Source organism: Neolamprologus brichardi, chromosome 6 (assembly GCF_056152115.1).
Source record: "Neolamprologus brichardi isolate AB-2024 chromosome 6, ASM5615211v1, whole genome shotgun sequence".
Classification (NCBI taxonomy): domain Eukaryota; kingdom Metazoa; phylum Chordata; class Actinopteri; order Cichliformes; family Cichlidae; genus Neolamprologus; species Neolamprologus brichardi.
Genome location: NC_142109.1, coordinates 29,580,568 through 29,602,893, shown reverse-complemented (window position 1 = coordinate 29,602,893; position 22,326 = coordinate 29,580,568). Strand labels below are relative to the sequence as shown.

Sequence of the window (22,326 nt, the reverse complement as noted above, 5' to 3'; positions counted from 1 at the left end):
CAGGGGGCGAATAAGATTTTTGGCTTCATGTTTGAACAGAAATAAGATGAAATGTCGAAATGTTTTTAAAGTATAAGTAAAACTTCTCATTTTAAATTAAAATACGTTTGGTTCTGATAAGTTTCATCGTGATTATTGATAAAAGAGTTTGAGACAGTTTGGAGTTTCTTTTTATGGGCTTAATTTTTGTAAAGTACCTTTCTATAAGTATCAAGTTGATCACCATGGGTCACTTGACATCGTCTACTGGAATGACGTCCTTCTTTTTACTCACAGACTGTATATAAAATATTGATGTAGCTTCCAGGCCTGAAAAGTAGCAGACATACCTTAAATTTGAATTTTTCTTCTCCTCCCAGGAGGGTCCAGTTGTTCAGAAGTTTACCAGAATTTATCAGACATATTTTTTTTTATTAAACTTCAGCAGATACAGCAGTAAAGTAGTTTTTGTCCCCTCAAACCTCCAACCAAACAAGGTAAATGGCTTCCCTTATGGGACCCTGGCTTTGCTGAAGACCCCTTCCTGTTTAAAAGGCGTTCTCCTTTCCCACACTTGCCAGGTGCTTTGTCATAGGGGACTGACTGAACTTTGATGTTTTCTTTCTAAAAGTGTCTTTAACCTACTAAAGCAATATTTAGATAACTGTTGTTAAGAACTGGCACTATATAAATTTATGAATCAATCACAGTCAGCAGGATTCCTCTAACAGATTAAAATAATACACTCCAACAGCTTTGACCTTTGGAGGCACACAACATCTAAAAGTGTCCTGTTCAAGCAGCAGATCCTTTAAGTCCTGTAACCAGTGGCCGACATACTATACATAGATGTTTGATCTGATTGAATCGAGGTCTGTTGTTTCTCTTTGGCATGTTTAGACCATGCTTAATCAATTTTGCAATGTCACATTGTCCTGCTGAAAGAGACCACTGGGAATAATGTCACTATGAAGGACTGTAAGGTCTTACAAAAACCATGTTAAAGAAATTTCACCAACTAGAGAGGGCACCAAAAAGCTGGAGACCAATTTAAAGGTGTTTTTACTAATAGGATGTAACAGTAAGTTGAAAAATAACATAGTCAGTGGAATAAATAAACAGTAATCCACAAAAACAGTGGAATAGACACGGGGGGGGGGGGGGGGGGGGGGGGGGGGTCAGTCAGGACAATTAGCAGACAAATAGGAAGCATAACAGATGCAGGACAGAAAGAAAGACAAACCTTCAAAATAAATCAGGAGATAACCAAAGGCGACCGAACAAGTACAAGATAAGGAAACACACTGAACATGTAGAGAAGAAGACTTACAGTAAACATTAAGACAAAGACTAAGGAACACTGGATGATACACAGCGGCAGAGAGAAGAGAAGATAGGGAATATGTCTGTGAAGGTTCTCAGAAGACAGGGAAACTCTGAGGGAACTTTAACTACTACCAACAGAAACCAAAACATGAACCAAAACATGGGATACAAAACTGAAACTCATTACTGGAACAACCACATACTAAAACAGGAATTAAAGACTCAAAGATGTCACTAGAAACAAAACTTGCATTTTACCAGAGTAAAGAAATCAAAATAGAAACCCAGAAATCCAGCAACCACAAAAAATGAACATTTCAAACACTTGGAGTGACAAAACACCACAGAAGCCCAACTCAAACATATTAACCAAGAATTTAAAAAAATGAAACAGTAAAAACCCGAGGCCAGTGACCTTGTCATCATATTACTTCCATGAGCTTGTTCTCATCACATAACACTTCCTGTTTCTACTATTTCACCAATAATTCAAATTATGTTCCCAGTGACCCACATCATGTAAAAGCCTCTCAGACTAGGCCACCTTGTTCATGGTACCCTGGTCCAACGTCATGCCAGGAAACACCTCAAAAGACCCGAGAGTCTCTGACAAAGAGACTGAATTAAAATTTTTCTAACAGAATAGCTGGAACTATTGCTGTGCCTCAGGGGTAGAGTGGACTGTCTGCTAATCAATCAATAATCACTAATCAGACAGGTTTAAAGGAACACTATTTGTACAGATGGCAGCTTAGACACATTGTCAGTGGAGAGTTGTCAGGCTTTTATCTTCACACACTCGACTCATGTCCAAGCCCCGTGCTACAGCACAGTTCTGCTCTCTTGTTCTAAAGCCGCTTGGAGGCTTTCTCCAAGTTTCAAGAGCAACGCTTTCTCTAAATACACAGATGTTAAAACCAAGTGCTGCTGTGGATAAAGTCAGTGAGAAAGTCTGAAAGTGTGTGAGATATTGAACGCCAGTTTACCTCTGATTCCCATCGGTGTGGGTGGGTGTGTGCAATGCTTAAAGTGCACATAAAATAGCACCGTATGAATGTGTGTGATTGGGTTATGCACTTTGGGTGGTCAATAACATTAGAAAATGTCCTAAACATTTAGTACCCATCTGTAGATAAACACTCTTTAATATGGCAAAAGACTTTTACGGTTTACTACTTCTTATTCTTTGCATCCCTGGGCTATGAGTCATGGACTCCTAGGAGTCCACAGACCCCACTTTGGAAACCATTTCTGTAGTTATCACAGTCTGGTCCTCATCAGAGGTGCTCTGGTGTATCGAAGTCCTATTATATTGAGATAATGTTATTCACTCTACCTCTACCTTTCAGGGGCTTTAAGTGTTGAATACTGTATGTTCTACAACAACATCAATTTTACCCTTATAGCTGTACCTGGAAGTGCTGCTTTGGAAATCTCCGAAACTGCATGTCATTTATCTTTATTACCACTTAAGTAAACAAAATATTTAATTTAACTTGATAGTTTAGGTTTCCATAAAGGCCTCTCAAAAATAAGAATTGGAATGGCTGTGTAACCTAGAAGATATAACTAAGGATAAATATTTGTTATGGAAGCTTAGGGAGAAAAGCAGATTTTCATTAACTGCTTTGTTTCGTCTAATTATGTTTTTACATGAGGTCATAAGGTTTGCCAAAGCCTGTGCGGGCAGTGCTCGTGGTTGCTTAAGTTGTCCTCATTTGCTCTTTCCAAGTAAGCACCACTAACGGGCAGTTCAAGGTACACAGAAACATGGGGGAAAAATACTGTGCGCATGCTTTTTTATGTCTCTTAAATTCAAATGAGCACATAGACAATATGATTCTGTTTTTCTTTCCATTACAACATCAGGTTATTAGGCAGCATAGTTGTGTAATGCAGCTCACCATGCATGTTTTCTCTCTTTCAGGACTATAGCCTTGCTATGTTAAGAACAAGAGAAGCTAATCACAGAGTTACTACACCTATGAGCTAATCTGTAAATTATTTAATCCCGTTAATGAAAAATGTAAAGACATCTTTATGGAGACTGTGCCCTGAAAGCTAGTGTAAATGGGGAAGCAAGCTGTTGCATAATACTCGGAGAAAGTGCATGTGAGGACTGTGCCATGCTGAAAGTTCAGTTGGGGTGAGTTTTTGCAGAAAAAAGGAACACTGTTCCATAAGCGTTGTGCCACAGTGATACTTCCTCCTTGCACATGGGACTTCTTCACACTGAACCTCTCCTTTTTCTGTGTCGGCCTCTTTAGTTTCCATTTAACAAGGCAACACTTTTCATTTAATTTATGCAGATCTACGCTGGGTGTCAAAGACTCGGCCCAGAGCCAGAAACGACTGGTCAAAGGGTCCAATCAAGGCAAAAGTTGGATATGTAAAACGGGAAAAGAGCAGTGCATGAGAGCATCATTTTTCACTGTATTTGGCGCAAAGAAGCATCATGTTACAAAATCACATCAAGTCATGGGAACTGTTGTCCAAATTTCATAATTTCATCCAAGCCAGAGGCCTGAATTATTGTTAGTTTTGAAGTTTTTTCACAGACATAAATATGACCAATGTCCTGTTATACCACATCAAAGCAAGGTAGTCAGGCCAAGGAGTTGTGTCAGTGTTTGTGTTTCTTTGTAATATACACTGACTGAATATGGAAGGACTGAGACATACTGCTGGCAATTCATTTATTTTTCTTAAGATTTCTCATGCTGCTGACCTGTTTTGTAAACGAAAGAGCAGTACTTGTATTCCTTTACAATAAAATGAATGCAAAAACTGAGTGGTGTTTATTTCTCATAGGGTATTATGCAACGCAGCAACTGGATGTTCCACTTTATGTAGGACTGTACAGCACTTTTTATCCCTTGTCCCACTGTCCCAAATAGTGAGACAATGTTCCACATTCTGTTTAGCATGAAGACAGACACTGAATTCCTTAAATGAGAGGATGCTATCATGGTTCTCAGGCTGGTTGACAGACCATCATTGTACACTATCTGCACAATGTCCAATATGGAAAAATGCAGGTCACCACATTGCTTCAGTGACGTTACTAAACAAAATAGCAACTTAAAGAGTTCACAGCATTTTTATCCATCCATCCATCCATCCATCCATCCATCCATCCATTTGCTTCTGTTTATCCTATTTCAGGGTCACAGGGGGTGCTGAAGCCTATCCCACCTGTCTTAGGGCGAGAAGCAGGGTACACCCTGGACAGGTCGCCAGTCTGTCGCAGGGCAAACACATATACACAGGCAGCCATTCACACTGACATTCACTCCCACATTCACACCTATGGGCAATTTAGAGTTTCCAATTAACCTACCCCCACTAAGTGCATGTCTTTAGACTGTGGGAGGAAGCTGGGGGACCTGGGGAGAGCCCACGCAAACACACGGAGAACATGCAACTCCATAGAGAAAGCCTGATGGTGGAATTGAACTCAGGCATTTTTATTTTGTGCAAATACTTTCAAAAGTATTAGTAGAAGATTATTGCACAAAACTAAAATGTACTTTCCTTTAATAGTGTTCATATTTACTTAGTGTAGTAAAGTTTCTTGTTGTATTTACCCTTTTCCTCACTCTCTCACGCCTCACTCACTGTCTTGACTTTCTCATCACTGATTGGTTTCTGAGTTTCTTTGTACCTTAATTGAACTCAACTGCCACACATTATATATAGACTGTGCTCCCTGTTACTCACTCTTTTCACTCCCACAGTGGGTGACAGCTGAGGTGAGTTTGATTTGTTTTTCTGAGTTTAAACCTTTAAGTTAATTAGTTAACGTCTAACTTTGTTTTGTCTTTCAGAGTTTAGCAGCCCCTGTGTGTCTTTAAGTTAAAGTGAAATAAAGCCAGTCCCACTGCACAATCATTGATGGCTGCTTTCTTTGCCATGGTGACAACAACTTTATCTTACCTTCGAGCTTTCTAATAACACTTGGTAAGGTTGCATTCAAATAAAACATGACCTTTACACGTCAAATGCCTCTCGGCATTTCTAATGTGTCCAGCATTGTCAAAAACAAACATACTTTTTGCCCCATACTCCATTTGCAAGGTCCGGTCACCCTATTATGTAACAGGTTTGCTGTTCCCCGCTTGAGAGAAATGTGGACCCATGAACTAAAATTCACTATTTGGTTTTTTTTTTTCATCAAAAATTTGGTGACATCAGTGTGACTGTGGAAATGTTTCTACGAACTTTACAGAGCAGATAAGATCCAGCGGTGCATGCTGCAACGTACCGTGTAGGTTTTGGAGGCTAGAGCAAAAAAATTGAGCTGAATGAGCAGCAAACTGTAAATAACGTTAAATGATGTATGTGCAAGTCTGCATGCTGGTATGTTAACTGGCCCCTGAGGGATTCTGGAAATGTTATGTCATGTTAGACCTGGTGGTGGTTCTAGATTAAATAAAAGGGGTCACAAGCATTACTAGAATTCACACAGCTGAACATGAGTGTCAAAGTCCATGGTAGTCTTCCCAGCAGGTATTGGTACATTTCCATGTAGGCCTGAGGTACAGCTCTGCCATCACAAGAGTCATGATGGATATAGAATCTGTAATGTCAACTGTTTCCAATTTAAATTTAGTTTTTTTGGAGAAATGTCTAAAGTTAAGTGTAATTTAGAATTAATTCAGCACTTTGTGTTCTGCATTTTCAAAACAGCTGGATATAACTATTCTTCAGTACCAAATGGATTTGCTTTAACTCTCTCATGTCTGCCAAAACAAAGTAATTTCCAGTAAAGAGGAGAGTTTATAATCACAGACTGTGTAGGTGTGCATACACACTCACCTCTGAACACCTGCTCTGATCCACCATGACTCTTACCGTGTCCCTGTGTATTGAACTAAAGATTAAAGTCATAACATCAACCAGCATCAGTGGACATGCTTCGTTGGCGACGTGTCCACTCTGCAGCCGGGATTATGTAACCGAAATATTGTGCAAAATATCAACGCGCGTAATAACATTTTGAGTCCTCATTTGAACCTTGTAAACCACCTGATCTAGCATCACAGAGTTCACCAGTTACATGGAGTATTATTTACTCGTAAAAATGTCAGCGTTAGAAACCAGTAACACATGTCCACTCTTAGCAAAGAGTGTAGGCTTCCAGAATCTTACAGTATTGATTCTAAAATACTTTTACTTCGATACAAAATCTTATAGTCTTGGGTCATCTTATATCTTATAGTTTGATGACCCCTGCCAAATCATAAACTACTAAATACTTTAGCTTTTGCAGTTCATGCTCTCAAACTCCGGAACAGCCTACCTCAAAATCTTAAGGAAGCAAACTCTGACAGTAATTTCAAGATACCCCTTTTTTATTCTGACATTTAAATACCATTTTAACTTAATAATACTACTGTACTGATAAGAATCATGCCCATTCAGGAACATGGCAGATGCAGAGAACAGTTTTGTTTAAAGGTCTGTTCTGATGTGTAGACAACCTATCAGCTTGATATGTTTTTATGCCTGTGATGTCCTTTTAACCTCCACATGTGACATTGGGGTATAAAAATAAACTGAAGTGAACTGAAATCACATAGCTGGTTAGCACATTTACACTATTATTTACTGTAAGTAACCAGCAGTATGTAAAAACAGTAAAAAAAAAAAAAAAAAAAAAAAAAAAAAAAGGAAATAAAAATTACATTTATTTCCTCTTCAAAAGCATGTTAAAAAAATTAATAAGGGGCATATGAAGCTTTCTGAGAAAACTAGGGTTTTGCATTACAATCATTAAGTGCAGTATAAATAATCTGGGATGCTTTTATTTACCGATTTCTCCAAAAGAACAAGTATGCTTAACAAACTCATCTGGTGACCTTTTTATTTTACATGTAATGTTTTACTGTTGGTTTTAAATTTCAAAACTTGTTGTTGTTTGACCAGAAACCAGGGACCTGCAGTGGAAGATAAGGATTATTATAAACTGTGAATCATGCAAAGCTACACTGGAGTTGGAAACAACTGTAACAGGTCAATGAAAAGTCTAAAGACTAAAAGAGGATCATTTTGCCTCTGCTGCGGCCATTTGTATTGTAATTATGAGTCTCCTGGTTTTATCGAGTTGCCATACTATATGCATGTATTAAAATTTAAAAACAGGCAGTTCATTATGTCAGTGAAGCCTCCCTGTTGCATATGCATTCATATGTACGCAAAGCCTCATTAGCTCTTTGAAAAACAAAGGTACAAAGTAATTGACTGCCGGTGCACAGAGCGTTCTGTGGCCTTGTTTGACTCTGTGTGTGTATGCTGAAGTTCAAATCAGGCGGATAACCCCCACCCCCGCTCCGTCTTTCTCCCTCTTCCCTCTCCCAGCTTTTCCTTTGATTCATTTGGACTCGCAGTCCCTCTCAACAGTCTCAGTGCTGCAGCGGCTTTCAGCGCTCTAATCCTCATCCTGCTCTCGGACAGCAGGCCAAGATTCTCATTATGTGAGGTTGTGTAACTGCAGACAAAGAGTAAATGATTCCACACATTCATACTGGCTTAAAATAATCAAACTGAATTCGATGAGAGAGAGAACAAACACACTGAGTGGAACTACTTTATCATCATTTAGAAATCCTTATATTATATACCATACGGACAGTTACCAGTCCAAAATCATGCTACATTTGTTTAATAAAAAATACAGATGAAATAGCGGGGTTTAATAATGCAGAGAAAATCCATTTATAAAATGCTCATTGGAGAAGCAGATATCCTAAAATATTAATTCTATAATATACTGTGTGTATATTGCATGTGAGAGTGTTTCCACATGTTTATTTTAGTGATATGAAGGGTAGCAGTACGGTTGATCTGCAGAGTTCAGACAGCGTTACTATTCAGATGATGTGTTTTACCTTTCCAACACTGCAATTCAGTTGCAATTTAGTGTTTAAGTGTCTGAAAATGTCCCAATTTTTCTTGACTTCTGACCGCACATTTTCAAGGAAGCTTAATCTGAGAATCTGTGCAATAGAGTCTAGAGCAGCTGTCCAAGGGGTTTATAATTTTGAGTCTTAATACATTAAGACTCTAACTCCTTAAAAGCTGCCCAATATTTAAAGCAATATAAAAGGATGTAAACTATGAAAAAAGCTTAATTAAATATATTAAATGCAATTAATGAAGTATACAATATTTAGATGTGAGAGGGAAATCAAGTAAAACAGGTATAGAGAAAGTATTTGTTTTTTTTGGTTTGAGTTCTAAAGTTACATTTTGATTCTTGTTAAAATATAACTGTCGGTACTTCCAGATGTGAGCTTGCTTATCTGGAAACTACCCTGTTTCCCTTTCCCTCTCCTTAACTTGATTAAATAAGTGACTGAAATGACGTATCTTGTTAGGGGGGGAAACAACAAGAAAGAGGAGGATTTAATTATGCTTCTGTCCTCAGTAAACCTTCTTCCACTGCAGCATTCAAATTGTTTTCTGTGGTTCATGTGGGTGGTGGGGAGGAAGAAAATATCCTTCTTTATATAAAACAATCAAATCAAATTATTTAATGAGTCTTTTACATTAATGACCTGGCATTGGGGATTTAGGAAAAAATGTGGTGGAATAAGCTAAAAGAAATCAAATGCACTGAAAAACATCACATTACCATCATTGTTTATGCCACATGGTGTTTAAGCCTTGGCCTGGTCACATGCATTATAATAATGTCTTTGTTTAGTACACTCTTGTCATGCTCAGAGATAAGATCACTCCAATCAAGGGGTTAGCTATAACGTTATGTAACCATGAAAGGAGGAAGTAGAACATGGAAGTAGAAAGCAGATTTGTTTCAGAGTTTGTTTGTTCTTTTAGGGCACTACAGGCCAGAGCCTCTATCCTCAGGTCACCTCTAAATCCCAAATCACTTACCCCTGAACGCTGCACTAAAATAGACTGCAGATGGAGCCTCATGACCATCACTAACATATTTGTGATTTATCTGATGATGTGGAACATCTTTTGTATGAGTGAAGAACAGATTATTATTATTAGCTCTAAAATTATCATGATTGCTTGAGGGGGGTGTGGCTCGGGTGATAAAGCAGGTTTTCCATCTTATGACAGGGTTGGTGGTTTGATTCCAATGGCAGAACACTTTACGTTGCACCTTTCAATTTGCATGGCAGTGTGTGAGTAAGTGTATGAGCCCTTGATTATGTAATGACATACGGTTGACAAATGGTTCAACCTTTGTCTTATTTGTTGTCCATGTGGGCAGCTGCAAATTTCAGTTGAGCTTAAAGGTGTTCATTTTTAACAGGGGCTCCTACTTGGTTGAGTAAAGTGCAAACTGCATCCAGTACATCAAGCACAACAGTTGCATTATGCTGCTAACATAACTTCACCTCGCTGCAAGCATCTACACCAGTGGTGTCCAAACCTCCAGGCCTCGAGGGCCGGTGTCCTGCAGGTTTTAGATGTGTCCTTGATTTAAATGGCTAAATTACCTTCTCAACATGTCTTGAAGTTCTCCAGAGGCCTGGTAATGAGCTAATCATTTGATTCAGGTGTATAGACCCAGGGTGAGATCTAAAACTTGCAGGACACCGGCCCTCGAGGCCTGGAGTTGGCCAAGCCTGATCTGAGGGACTGTAGTGCTAAATGGTAATTATGAGACACTGAATTTCAGCTATTTTACAGAGTAACATGAAAGTAATGAAACGAGTAGCATAATGAATGCCTTACTGCTTGGAGTAATTGTGTAAAGTATCTTTAAGAAAAGAACATTTAAGAAAAATGTTCTGTACAATATATTACCTTTTTTTTTGAGTAATGACCCCAATGGTGATCACAATAAAGAGGGGAAATACCTCCAACATGAACAAACATTTGACCCACAACATGTCATTAATTTGCATGAATGTCTTTGATATGCTGCTTAGCGATGGTGTTTACTGTCAAAGTGGAGCCAATGAGACTCGATAAGAGAATCAATAATGAATCGATACTGGAATTGACAGTAGAATCGGAATCACTAAATTCTTATCACTTCACTTCTGTGGTTCTCATTGGCTCTGCTCATTTCATTTCTGACCTCATTCTGACCAAAATTTCAAATAATGCATTAAGTGTATCTGCAAGTAGTGGCTGTGTGCACAGAAGCCCCGCCGACCTGCTGTTCAAGCCTTCTGTTTTTTGGAAGGCAAAACAGGTTATGGTAGACCATGATAAACTGGGAGGACTGCACCAAGACCAAGCACAAGGTAAATAAGGTTTATTTTGAACTGTTGGTCATGCAAAGCTACCTTAATAGAGTCCAAGAACATAGTTATGGAACTGGAAATGAGCATATTAGGTCCCTTTTAAGGACTTTCTAGCTCTTAGATTAAAAGGCATCATTTACTATTAACTTCATGTAGATCTTTCAGGCTCTGATTAAGGCATTTATGTGTTGATGCATGTACTAGCTAGTTAACGTCACTGCTCAACATTCATTATGTTGTCCCCGATTAGCAGGATTAAGAACCCAGTTTTAGCCATGATAGCACATCAAAGTGGACCTAGCTGCAGCAGCTCAGTCTTAATCGCTAGTACAGATCAAACACTAAAACTAACCCTTGACTTGGTTGGGCTCCTGCAAAACATTTGTATGATTGCATAACTGGTCTCATGAGAGGTAAAGATATAACTGTTCCTGTTCACATACCAGAAAATCCAGAACATGAGGGTTAAATTAACTGTACGTCAGACTTCCATATTACTAAAGAGGAATTTCGTGGATTTTATTGAGTCTTTCGAAGAACTTAGTATTTCCATTTAAGTTTATAAAAAGTTACAAACAGGCTTTTGTACAAAATTACATCACTTCAGTATCATGCTCTGGAAGTTAAATCCATTTACAAAGTGGATACTTGCAATTACAATAATTGGTTTTAAAATGAATATCTCTCATTTTAAAATGTGTTCATGCACCAAACCCTCTCTGTTTTTTGGTTTGTTTTTGTTTTTTGAGGTTTTACCAAAGCCTCAGAATCTCTGTGATCTTTTATGCAACTAAATAAATACTAACTAAAATACTGTCAATATTAATGCTTTGTTGTGGATCACATTAGGTCAGCAGTGGTTTTTCTAACTTTGTTTACAAAGCAGTGCAGATTCATTGCTGAATGTGTATGCTTAAGCATGTGTTGTAGATGCTGGTAAGTGTGTGAGGTTGTGAGTCTGTTTGTCTTCCCTGAGGGTATGCGGTACACAACATTCTATATATTTGTTAGATGGAGGGAGAGGAAGCTTCTTAATGTGATGATGAACTCCATCATCTGACATAATCAGGATGAATCAGTGCACCGTGTTACATAAGCAGATCCCCATCCTTACCTCACCCTTACCCAGATTAGAAACACAGCAGACACAGCCGCCTACAGCCTGCTGATACCTGCCTGCAGCCTGGAAGACCGATGTGATAACAGAACACTGACATCTAGAGGTCAAATGCTGATATCAAACATAGTGCTTTCTCACTCTTGGAAAATGAAAAATGTGTTTTTACTCTCTTTGAAAACCTCAAATGACTTGAAACGGACAATTCGTCCTAATCTTGCTGTAAAGCAAACAATATTTAAGGACAGGGGTATAAAACATTCAGTACACGGACCAGAACCGGCCCACTGAAGGGTCCAGTTTGATGTACTAATGACTGAAAAATGCGGTTTTGCAGTACTGACAAGGACATAAATTGTGGCCTGTTGTGCAAAAAGAGTAGTAAACTAACTAATAAACCACTAAATGAAAAAAAAAATACCATTGCTGACAAATATCATAGTATTTCTCAATAATTTTGAAGTCCCAGCTTGGTTTTGTGATTTATTTTTATTTTTTATTTTTTTATTTTTTTTTTTAAATCAGGCTCGACTGACCAACAGTTTTACAGAATTAAAAGTCTTTATTGTTGGAATTAAAACAATATTAAAAATTCTTAACACAACAATGCTAACAACGCTCTTTTGAAATAAAAATATTTTACAAATAAAATAGTATCTTCTGCTGTTGTAAAAGATCGTGACAATAAATATGTTGCTTATTTTTAATGACAATAGAGAGCTCAGAAAAAATGCTGATTATTTACAGCTTTAGCAAATGCTTATTTTTAAATAAAAATATGTTTAAAAAAATAAACCAATATTAGTTTGATTTACATATAATTTAAGTCATATTTCTATTACCATTTTGGACACACTAGTTCATGGGTATGGGTCAGTGTTTCTCTTTCTGACTGCAAGATGTTTAACTGTTGTGTCACATCAGTTTTGTGGTCCTTTTAAACTGTATAGAACCCAGTGTAATAGATTTTTAGTTATAAGATACTTTGTAAGGATATAAAGTCATACTGCAGTGCAGTATTCTTTCTTTCCCTTGCACAAAAAGGGGGAATTAAACATTGATATTTGCACTTGGCCAAAATCTGTCAAATATCAGTACTTCATCTTTCTTTGCCTGTAAGGGGAACATAATTTGAGATGACTATATCATCTCAGTGCTGACATAATTAAGCATGGCTAATAAGCACTCATGGCTTTGTTCGTAAGCTGTTAGTTCTGGATACACTGTTGCGTATCATCTTGTAACCAATGTTACAAACACTTTTAGGTCTTTTGTTAGTGTTTAAGTCCACTGTCTGTAAACCCACAGTGTGTACAGTGTTTGTAAAAGCGGCTCTTATAGCTTTAGACATGCTTATTTTACAAAGGTTGTCTTCTTCTGGTTGACATGCTGCCAGGTTAAGTTAGGACTAAGTCTTTGATTTAAGGTTGGTAACTGTTGTGCTCAGATATGTAGATGTGATGGTTAAAGGGTACCCAATATTATCTGTCTATCTAATATTGTCTGTCAACAATGGTGGATGCTCATGTTAAATAAGGCTAAGGTTTCACATATTGAGGTCAGTGTATGTGTGAGTAATCCTATCAGCTAAATGTTCAGGTGTCAGACTCTCAGTTTCTACAAGTTCTTTTGTATGATGTCACAGAGGTAGATATCTCTAAAACTGTCATCTTAGCACAAAAGCCCCACACGTGTGCTGTTCAGATGTTCTGGTTATGACGAGTAGCCAGTCATGGTAAAGCTGGCTTCTTTGAGACCAGGGATAACATGAGGCACGATTGCACCAAGATTTGATATAAGATGAAGTTTTGCTTTGAACTGTGACTCATGCAATGCTACTACAGCAGAGTTTTATAATAAAAACATAGACGTGGTGCCCTTCAAGAACAGGGAAACACCATTGAAGGTTCTCAAAATTAAAATATGTGTAATAGAGAGAGACAAAGGAGATACTTGCTACAATGCCTGCAGCAAGTCCCTTGCTCCATCTTTTTTTCTGTGAAGTACTCCTCTAATTACCGGTGCTTCAGCAATTACTAATGGTCACTCTTTAAGTGACGGATATCAATCATTTCTGAAGCTGAAGGGTTTTCAATTAGATTTTGAGTTAGACCTATCTCATTTGTTTTGTAAGTATACCAAAAACATCTACACCAGATGACTTTTGAGGTCCTACATTCAGACAAAATTAAAATGTCTTATAATGGCAGAGGTGCAGATTTGGGTATATGCGAGAGCGTTAGTTGTGTCTCTTCATGTGCAGAGCCAGGTGGTCTGAGCGAGAGAAGGCTCTCTGACAGAGCATACACTGGTACGGTTTCTGACCCGTGTGCTTGCGGTAGTGACGTGTCAGCTCATCCGAGCGGGCAAATTTCCAGCTGCAGCCCTCCCATGAACAGTGGTAAGGCTTTTCACCTGATAAAAGATAATAAAGCAGATAGCAGTTTAAAAAAAAAGTATCACTTAAACCATGAGTTATGATCAGTTGTTTCTGTTGTTGGTTACCTGTGTGGGTGCGGAGGTGAGCCTTGAGGTGCGAGCTCTTGGTGTAGGTCTTGCTGCAGCCGGGGTATTCACAGCTGTGGATGGCTGGTCTCTTTTTCCCCGTAGCTCTTCTGCCACGCTTCCCTTCCAACCCACTAGGGGGCACCTGTTGTCCAACCAGCAGAGGCTGCTGGTGCAGGGGCAAATGCCCCTGGCTGTGGTTGTAGTCACAGTAAAGGCTGGGAGTGTGGTTAAAGTGGGGCAAGTAGCGGTAGTGTCGAGGGTCAGGGGTCACAAGCTGAGGTCGGATGAACCTGTTTTCAGGGATGGCCACCATGGGAGGCTGCTGCTGCTGTTGGTGGTGGTGATAGTAGGGGTTGAAGTCCCATGATGCAACCTTACTGAGGCTTCCTCTGCTGTGTCTTTCAACACTTCCTCCTTGGGAGAAGTCAAACTGATTTATGTTATGCACATTAGAAAATAAAGTTCGACCTGTTTGATCGTCATTAAAACTACGCTGGTACAGCTCTGGCTGGACTGTGGTGGTTTCAGCAGGGGACATGAGCTCAGTCATGAGGCTGCCGCTGTTCATCTGCAGACTCTCCTGTCCTGATGGGTCCTTAAGCACACTCGTCTCTTGGTATGCAGTGTTTGGGTCAAACTGCGGAAGCAGTTGGTTGCTGTTGTTGAGAGAGGGGCTGGGGTCGGGGGAAGGGCTGCTCCACTCTGACAGCAGAAACTCAATGTCCCATGATGCTTGGCTGTCATCATCCAGGAGCTCCTCTGCCATTTGTTCAGAGACCTGCAGTTGCTCAGAGCTCTTTGGTGACAGTTTAGTGTTTGGGGAGTCCAAAGGGAGAGACCCATCTGACTTACACACCTGTTGGAGAGAATTTTAAGATCATGACAATCAAGAACATCCTTAAATGTTCACAGAGGGTATTTTCCAAATATACAAACAAACTAGATTACTTATTTTGTCTACCTCAGAATAACCAAATAATAATATAAGCCCATAATAAATTCAGCTGAATTTCATCGAATGAGTAGATTTTCCTAGCATTTGCACCAGTGAGTCAAGCTTCTTGCTTAGGGCCACAAAGCGCCTAATCTGATTTAAAACAGACCAGACCAGTAAAACTGTTGCGTAATAACCACTGTGAGATGGTTTGAGAAAACTATGTGCAATTTCAATATAATGTCTCAGTTTTTCTATGTACAGACAGACTTTTGTTATCACATGTACATTACAGTGGATCTGCAAAGCCACAAATCCTCAAGTGTAGAGTATTTTTGAACTTCAACAATATTATTTTTAGTTCTGTATAAAAAGAACAGCTTCCGTCTCAACATACTTCTATCTTTATGGACATTTCCACTCCTGGGTTCTGTTACAAATTTGAATTATTAATGACTGTTTTTCAATTGTAAAACTTTCAGACTTTGCAAAGTCACTGTTCTTTATTACTGATTTAATTTAGTTTAGTTTCTTTCACATAATAGTAATTTTTGTTTTTCAGATTGCCAGAAATAACAAAAAAAAATGCATTGATTTCTGCCCACTGTGGAAATAGATGTATTATTCTAATACAAATCCAAAGCTATCGTTAAAGATATTCAATAAATTATTTATTAAGCCAACAGTTTTGCTCCCTGCCGACTTTCTTTACATTGTGATTTCATTGCTTTTTCATATGAAGCAGCACAATCCACAATACAATAAGTAAACTCAATTGGAACAACAGCAAAATTTTACAAAAAGCTACCAAGTGTAAATAAAATTTCATTTAACTTCATCTTGAAACTGTATGCAGTATATTTTTAGAGCCCTTTAGAACAAATAAAAAACGTACAAGTCATTTTTGTAGCAGTTTAATTTTGAGCATTATTCCGTCACTTTTGTAGTAAAAGCAGACACATAAATATTAAATGGTCACACTATATGAAAGGTGAGTCACTATATTTCGCTGAAAGAATCAAGTATTTGAAGTGAACATGCTACTTACTTTCATATTGTCAGTGGAGTGAGAGAGGTTGGAGAAGGAGCTGAAGGAAGGGAGCACAGCTTGGGTAACAGCCATCAAGCAGTCTGATATGGCAACGGGTGTAACAAGAACAGGAAAGTTTCTCTTTTCTTTTGGATACTTCTGTTTTTTGTTGTTTTTTTTTACATGCCCACCTCACCCTCAGCTAACAGGAAGTCAGACTCCAGCTCACCAGGCCTCTCATCCCAGTTACAGTCCACTCAGTGCAAACAGGCCACACAGAGCTGCCTCCTTTTCGTCATTGCTTGCCTGCTATCTCTCCCTCCTCTCTCTTGTCTATCTCTGTCAGCTGCAAGTCTAACTTCAAATCTCTCGTTTTCATGTAGGTTTCAACCGTTAGGAGGTGGAGCATATGTGTAAATTACTTCACTGGTTCCTTTAAGACCGGTCATTTATAAACCCTAAGAAACTCTACTATCTGACCTCAGCACACTGTCTTCCTGTTGTGTGGGTTTCAGAGCAATAAAACCTGAAAAAACATTGAGCGTCAGGCTGTCCTCTCACCTTTTACATATGAGGAAAGACCAAAGAACCTTCGCTTATGCTCCAATTAAAAGCTAAAATTTGATGAATCATTATCAGTGAAATGGTCACTGACGTGTTTATGCTGAACAATCATTTTACACTCATGTTTTTAAAATTCTTAAAGTATGTTTTTACAGATGTTTAGTTCACAGAGGAAAAAGTTGGGATCAAATAGCAACACACACATTTTTAAGGCTTCACAGGGAGTCAAATGATGATGAGGATTAAAGCAATAGTTGTTAACTGTTTACGCATTAAACACAAAAGAAACATTTTTGGTTTGTCACTGGAAACTTTTATTTTGTAAGTAGAATATGTCAAAAAAGGAAAAGGGGAAACTGTTTTACAAAATTAAACAATAAATTAATAAATTAATATAAATTTGCGTATGTGAGTTTTAATTTGTATCATTTGGCATTTTTGTAGCACTGCATGTGTCTGACAGTGTACATCAGGTATTTCAGGGAAACAAAATCATGCTAATGATGTAGGGTTAAAATGTATCAAATATGATACACTAGCCATAACAGGATTAAACAGCTGCTCCATCAAAACTGAACGAGTAGTTTTAAAATGATACAAAAAATAATAAAATCACGATAATTAGATAGTAACAGTCACTGCAAATTGTTGCAAATAAATAAAAAAGGGGATAAATAATGCTGAAAACATCTTCTAAGTTTACTGAACTACCATCCATACTTTTGAATGTCTACACAAATGCCTTTAAAGTGCAGTAAAATTAAGCCTGTAGACAAATGGCGCACACTCGGTTATTTTTCATTCACAAGTAAACAGATCATTGGCTGTTATCAGATGAAAGGCCGCTATCTATTTAAGCACGCTTTGGCACAAAGTCCAAACTGTGTGGGCACACGTACAGGGACGTTTTATGCACGTTTAATGTTGATAGACATGTTAATTGAAAAAAGAAAGCATACATGATTTGAAAAAGCAGCGTGCATACTTTTAATATGATTGTGTAAATACCTAAAAACAGGTGACTGGCATATAAACATATACTAAAACAAATAATGGATATGTAGTAATTTTAATTGTTTGACTCTACAGCAGAAAGTGAACCTCTTCTGTTTTTGCTGCTTACAGTTTAACACACTTGTGCACACAGGTTGTGTCTGTATTCCCAGCGAGGACGTGTGACTTCTGAGAAGACCTATGTGTGAAAGGTGATTATATTCTGGCTGCTGTTTATCTGCAGACATTCAGCAAATGCAGGCTGCTGTATTTCCACAGATAATGATGCCCTGACTGCTGCTGACCCCCGATGACTTGCCTGCCACTGATAAAGACTCTCTCTTGAGAGTCTTCAGAGTGACGACGACACATAAGACATTCACTATGCAGGTTGAAAGCTGCAATGATCGACTGCTTTATAGACACATTGAATCGTACATGTACAATGACAATAAAGGGCCATTCTATTCTATTAAACAAGTTCAATTTAGGCTGTTTATTTGTCACTTTCAAAGGCATTGACTGAAAATGCATTTGTTCATCCTGAGTCTCACGATTGGTAATTAGTTTGCATTACTCTTAATTTTTTTTTAAATCCCTTATAGTTTTAATGATATAATGTCAATATCTTAGGGATCCATATGAGTTTTTTGTTCTATAAAAATAGTATTTAGCTATTTTATTTTCTAGCTGGCACTTCTAGTAATTCCTGACTTCCTCTCTGTATATATTTTAACAGAATAAAAAATGTTTAATAGACTCTTGGTGACAAAACTAAAATAAATGAAAATAAAATCAATAACTGATGGAAGCCATTAAAACGGTAATAAAAATAATAATCTGTCTCCCTCTGGTGGCCAAAGTTGACACTGCACCACTGTCTTGAAACAATTGGTAAGCGTAAAATATCTTTTAAAAAAAGATTTTAAAAAAGATTTTAATTACTAAAAGTTTTATAGTCATTATTTTCTGTCTTTCCCTCTTTTTTTCTTTTTTAAAAAACATATTTCAGTGAGTTAAAACGGGGCTTTTGTCATTTAGTTGCTATAGCAACATAGTGTTAGTGCCGTCTTCCTGAGTTTGAAGTTGGTCTCCTTTTTAAAAGACTGTCCTTTCCTTAAAAAACAACGAGGTAAGCTTTAATAATGTTATTAGTGTTTAATATTAGATTATTAATATAATATTTAGTTACGATATTTGTCTTGTAGATTAACGTTTTTTTTCCGAAGCTTTAGGTCGTGTTGAAGTCATTCATAGATCACAGCGATGAAGTTCACGTTAAATTCAGGAATAACAGCATCATAAATTGAACTAAAACAATGGTATTCTGGGTTGTAATTTGTGTGTTTTAGTTTGCAGATGGAAACTTCCTCACAGGCTTCAGCTAGCAGGGGATTGTGGAACAGCCCCAGAGCCACACAGTTAAACAAGGAGAACCGGGACATGCTGAGATGTAAGCTATGCTTCAAAAAATCTGAGCTCACTAAAGAAACATTAATAAAAACCTTACATTTTGCTCTAGCATATTCTAGCATGCGTACATGATGATATCAGTGCAGCAGTTTGAATTAGAAATACAGTGTTGACAGGCTGGAATCAGCCCGCCACAGACTGCCCAGCTTTGTTCAACCTTGATGTGTTGATAGTTTTGGATTACTTAAGTCTTCAAGCAGTTCTTCCAAAGGTTTCAGGCATGTTGAAGTTAAAACCTCAGATAAATTGTCCTGGGTCAGAGGGAAGTTGGGGTTTCCAGATTTAAATATACCCACCAGCGCCTTTCACTCTGTGTGAGGCACTTCGGTGTCATTGTCAGTCCTGTAAACACACCATGTGAGCTTTTCATGGTCAGAACATTTGTTCTTCATTTTGCATGTCCTCAAATTTTATGAAGATATGAGAGATTTTCAGCATGGTCTCAGGATTTATGATCCCGCTATAGAGCTGTGTCTGTGTTTCATTTACCGTTGCTGAGGCCTGTGCTGTGTACTCTTATTGTTCTGTTTCCGTGCTCAGTGTTGAAGCAGGAATCAAGGGTCACCAACCTCAAGAGAAAACAGATCAACAATCAGCCAAAGAGTAAGTTTGTTAAAGGTCTGATGCTGTCTCATGGTGTATTTTCTTATATTTATACTTAAGATATAGCTGTACCAGAAGTCAAAATTTTAGAGGTTAATAACAATATTCCACTCCGTACATATGACCTATTGCTAAATACCATCATGATTTTGGCCCTTATGGTGCCATATACTGTTACTATTGGACTTCAGATTGATTTAACACTCGGGCATGATGTCCTGAGAGCAGGTGTACCTGATATGGTTGCCTAAATTATGTGGTTCACGTTGTAACTCCCACCTGCTGTTCAAATCTGTTTGTAAGGAGCAGACACCCAGGGTCTGGATTGGAGGGACAGTGATCTAGGCAGAGATGCCCAGATCTCCCTCCTCCCAGCCACCACCTCTTATTCCAAGGCATTCCCTGGTAAGCCAAGTGACACAATGTCCATAGCTTGTCTGTTCCGGGTCTCTTCCCAGACACTACCAAAACACCTCTCCGTCCTATTCAGATCCCCAACCTTCCTCAGCTGACTCCTTCTAGTGTGGAGAAGCTATGTCTATACTCTGTACCCCGTCAAATGATCGAGAACCTCGGCCTAGCCCAGGCACTGTTCACAAAGTTTCTTTAAACTGTGAATCATGCAAAGCTTGTCGGGAAGAGTCCCACACTTCAAATATGGGGTTTGAAAAAAAGCATCCACAATTAGCAACGCTTCATTTTTTGTAAACAAAAAACTTTCGCTGTTGTAAAATTTTCTCCTTCAGATGAAACAGCTTTGCCTTTCACCTCTGATCCGGCACAGTCTTCTCCTCCTGGTAAATCTGTCCAGAAACACTGGCCAGTGCACACTCAGAAACGCACCGCCGAGGCATGTCGGTCTGGGAACAGCTACGAGAGAGAAAAGTTTTGTCCTGGTCCGACACGTACGTTCTTGAAACTGACATAAATTTCAGTTTATGTGTATATTGCATGTCATTGATCACTTCAATTCCCCCCATTTCTTTCCTTTTCTTCTTCATTTATTCCATTTTCTGCACTCTGAGAAAAAGTCAGGCTCTGTTTTGCGGAACTTTTTCTTCATGTCACCCAAGGAGACCTAGAGAAAGAGAAGAGGAAGCTTCAGAACATCTTTGCACATGGGACCGAGCAGCCCGGAGCGGGATCTTCTCAGAAGCCTCCTCAACATGAGAGCTCAGAAATACCAAAGATGGATCGCTATCAGGAAGGTGAGGCTGACTGCAGAGCAAAACAATTAGGTGGAGCGGTTACACCAGCATCATATTTGAATCTTAAAGGGAGAGTTTAACCCCCAATTTTGGGGGTGGAACCTTGGGGTGATTTTAGTGCAACAAAAGATACATTTGAAAAACGGAAATTTCTTTTTTTTTTTAGGGAATATTTTCTGAGCCTCATGACAAGATCAATGTGCTCACTGACCCTCAGAGTAAGAACACGTTCTGTTTTTCCTGCAGTTCTGAATGAAATACAGGAAAGACGACAGTTTCTGGAAGACATGGCCTCCCTGGGTCAGGAGAAAGATTATATCGACATCATCAACACTGAGATATCTCAGGTAAACGTGCTTTGAGCCACTATTATGTTCATTTAGTAGATGTGACCAGATTCACTTAAATGTATCCTGGCTCTAATAACAGAAATTACGAGAATTGGAGATAATGGAAAAATCCCACGTTCCCACATCTGATACAAACACAGAGAGGACAGAAAATGCAGCCCACAAAGAAGACTGACTGTTGTCTTTGACCGGGCGGTCTGCTTCTCTTCAAGCAAGAGACATACCTTCAATCAGAGCAGAGTCACACGCGCACGCCAGTGAATACAACACACATCTACCCAACTGTGTGAATTTCTTTTATTCCTCTGCCTCCCAGTGTCAGTATTTCACACAGTCCTGCTGTTTTAGGACAATGTACAAGATGACAAAAATGTGGTGGCACAGAAGCCCTTTGTTTCAGCTGAACAGGAAGTTAGGCACAGAGCAGAAACAGACAACAGACACAGCCACACAAGACAAATACATCATCTAAGAGACGAAAACACGAACAGAATGAGTAAACACGTTTACATTAGCTCGAACTAACGATGTATGCAATAAAATAAATGGCACTCGATATAAACTATAAGGCAAAACACACACGCACAAAAAGGCATAGTTAAATATAAATTAATGATTGTATACCTCAGGTCCATCCTTCGATAGTTAAAACCGTTATAAACTGGGCTTTTGCTACAGTTGATAAAATACTGTATATTTTCTTCTTTTGAAATTCAATATTGCATCTGTTACCTTCCATAATAAAAGGACACCTATCCTGCTTTTCCTTGGAAAATGAATAAGTCCCGTTTAAAACTAACCGGCAGTTTGTTTTTCGTCTGCAGGTCGTTACTCGTCTAATTTCTCCTCCAGTCTAACCCACTTATAAATACTATATCTATGTTTGTGTAATGCTTTGATGACAAGCACCAACACAATTGTAAAACTACTACTGAAGAAACTAAAATACACACAAACACAAATAAAATATATGTGTATATATAGCAGCTAGAAGTCTTTGATTGAGCT

The 22,326-nt window shown here is 38.4% G+C and overlaps 2 protein-coding genes across 2 annotated transcripts; one reads left to right on the top strand and one right to left on the bottom strand.

Moving 5' to 3' along the window:
- Positions 1 to 11,347: 11,347 nt before the first annotated feature.
- On the bottom strand, positions 11,348 to 16,468 carry klf1 (Kruppel like factor 1 (erythroid)). The gene is made up of 3 exons (XM_006790616.2): positions 16,146 to 16,468; positions 14,161 to 15,019; positions 11,348 to 14,070 (listed from the first exon to the last, which is right to left on the bottom strand). The coding sequence occupies exons 1-3, from the start codon at positions 16,218 to 16,220 to the stop codon at positions 13,895 to 13,897; spliced, it is 1,110 nt and encodes a 369-aa protein (XP_006790679.2). The 5' UTR covers positions 16,221 to 16,468; the 3' UTR covers positions 11,348 to 13,894.
- Positions 16,469 to 18,731: 2,263 nt separating this feature from the next.
- Positions 18,732 to 22,299, top strand: c6h22orf23 (chromosome 6 C22orf23 homolog). The gene is made up of 8 exons (XM_006790617.3): positions 18,732 to 18,816; positions 19,037 to 19,137; positions 19,698 to 19,760; positions 20,064 to 20,165; positions 20,507 to 20,665; positions 20,834 to 20,968; positions 21,215 to 21,315; positions 21,398 to 22,299. The coding sequence occupies exons 2-8, from the start codon at positions 19,044 to 19,046 to the stop codon at positions 21,491 to 21,493; spliced, it is 750 nt and encodes a 249-aa protein (XP_006790680.2). The 5' UTR covers positions 18,732 to 18,816; positions 19,037 to 19,043; the 3' UTR covers positions 21,494 to 22,299.
- The last annotated feature ends 27 nt before the right edge of the window (positions 22,300 to 22,326 follow it).

What these genes read in the sequence shown, in the direction of transcription:
- c6h22orf23 (XM_006790617.3), top strand. Translation starts at nt 19,044, where the DNA reads ATGGAAACTTCCTCACAGGCTTCAGCTAGCAGGGGATTGTGGAACAGC. An exon ending in TTATTCCAAGGCATTCCCTG is followed by an intron (nt 20,166 to 20,506) that starts GTAAGCCAAGTG and finishes TTTCTCCTTCAG; the next exon opens with ATGAAACAGCTTTGCCTTTC. An exon ending in TCAACACTGAGATATCTCAG is followed by an intron (nt 21,316 to 21,397) that starts GTAAACGTGCTT and finishes CTCTAATAACAG; the next exon opens with AAATTACGAGAATTGGAGAT.
- klf1 (XM_006790616.2), bottom strand. Translation starts at nt 16,220, where the DNA reads ATGGCTGTTACCCAAGCTGTGCTCCCTTCCTTCAGCTCCTTCTCCAAC. An exon ending in ACTCCACTGACAATATGAAA is followed by an intron (nt 15,020 to 16,145) that starts GTAAGTAGCATG and finishes TCTCTCCAACAG; the next exon opens with GTGTGTAAGTCAGATGGGTC. An exon ending in TCACCTCCGCACCCACACAG is followed by an intron (nt 14,071 to 14,160) that starts GTAACCAACAAC and finishes ATCTTTTATCAG; the next exon opens with GTGAAAAGCCTTACCACTGT.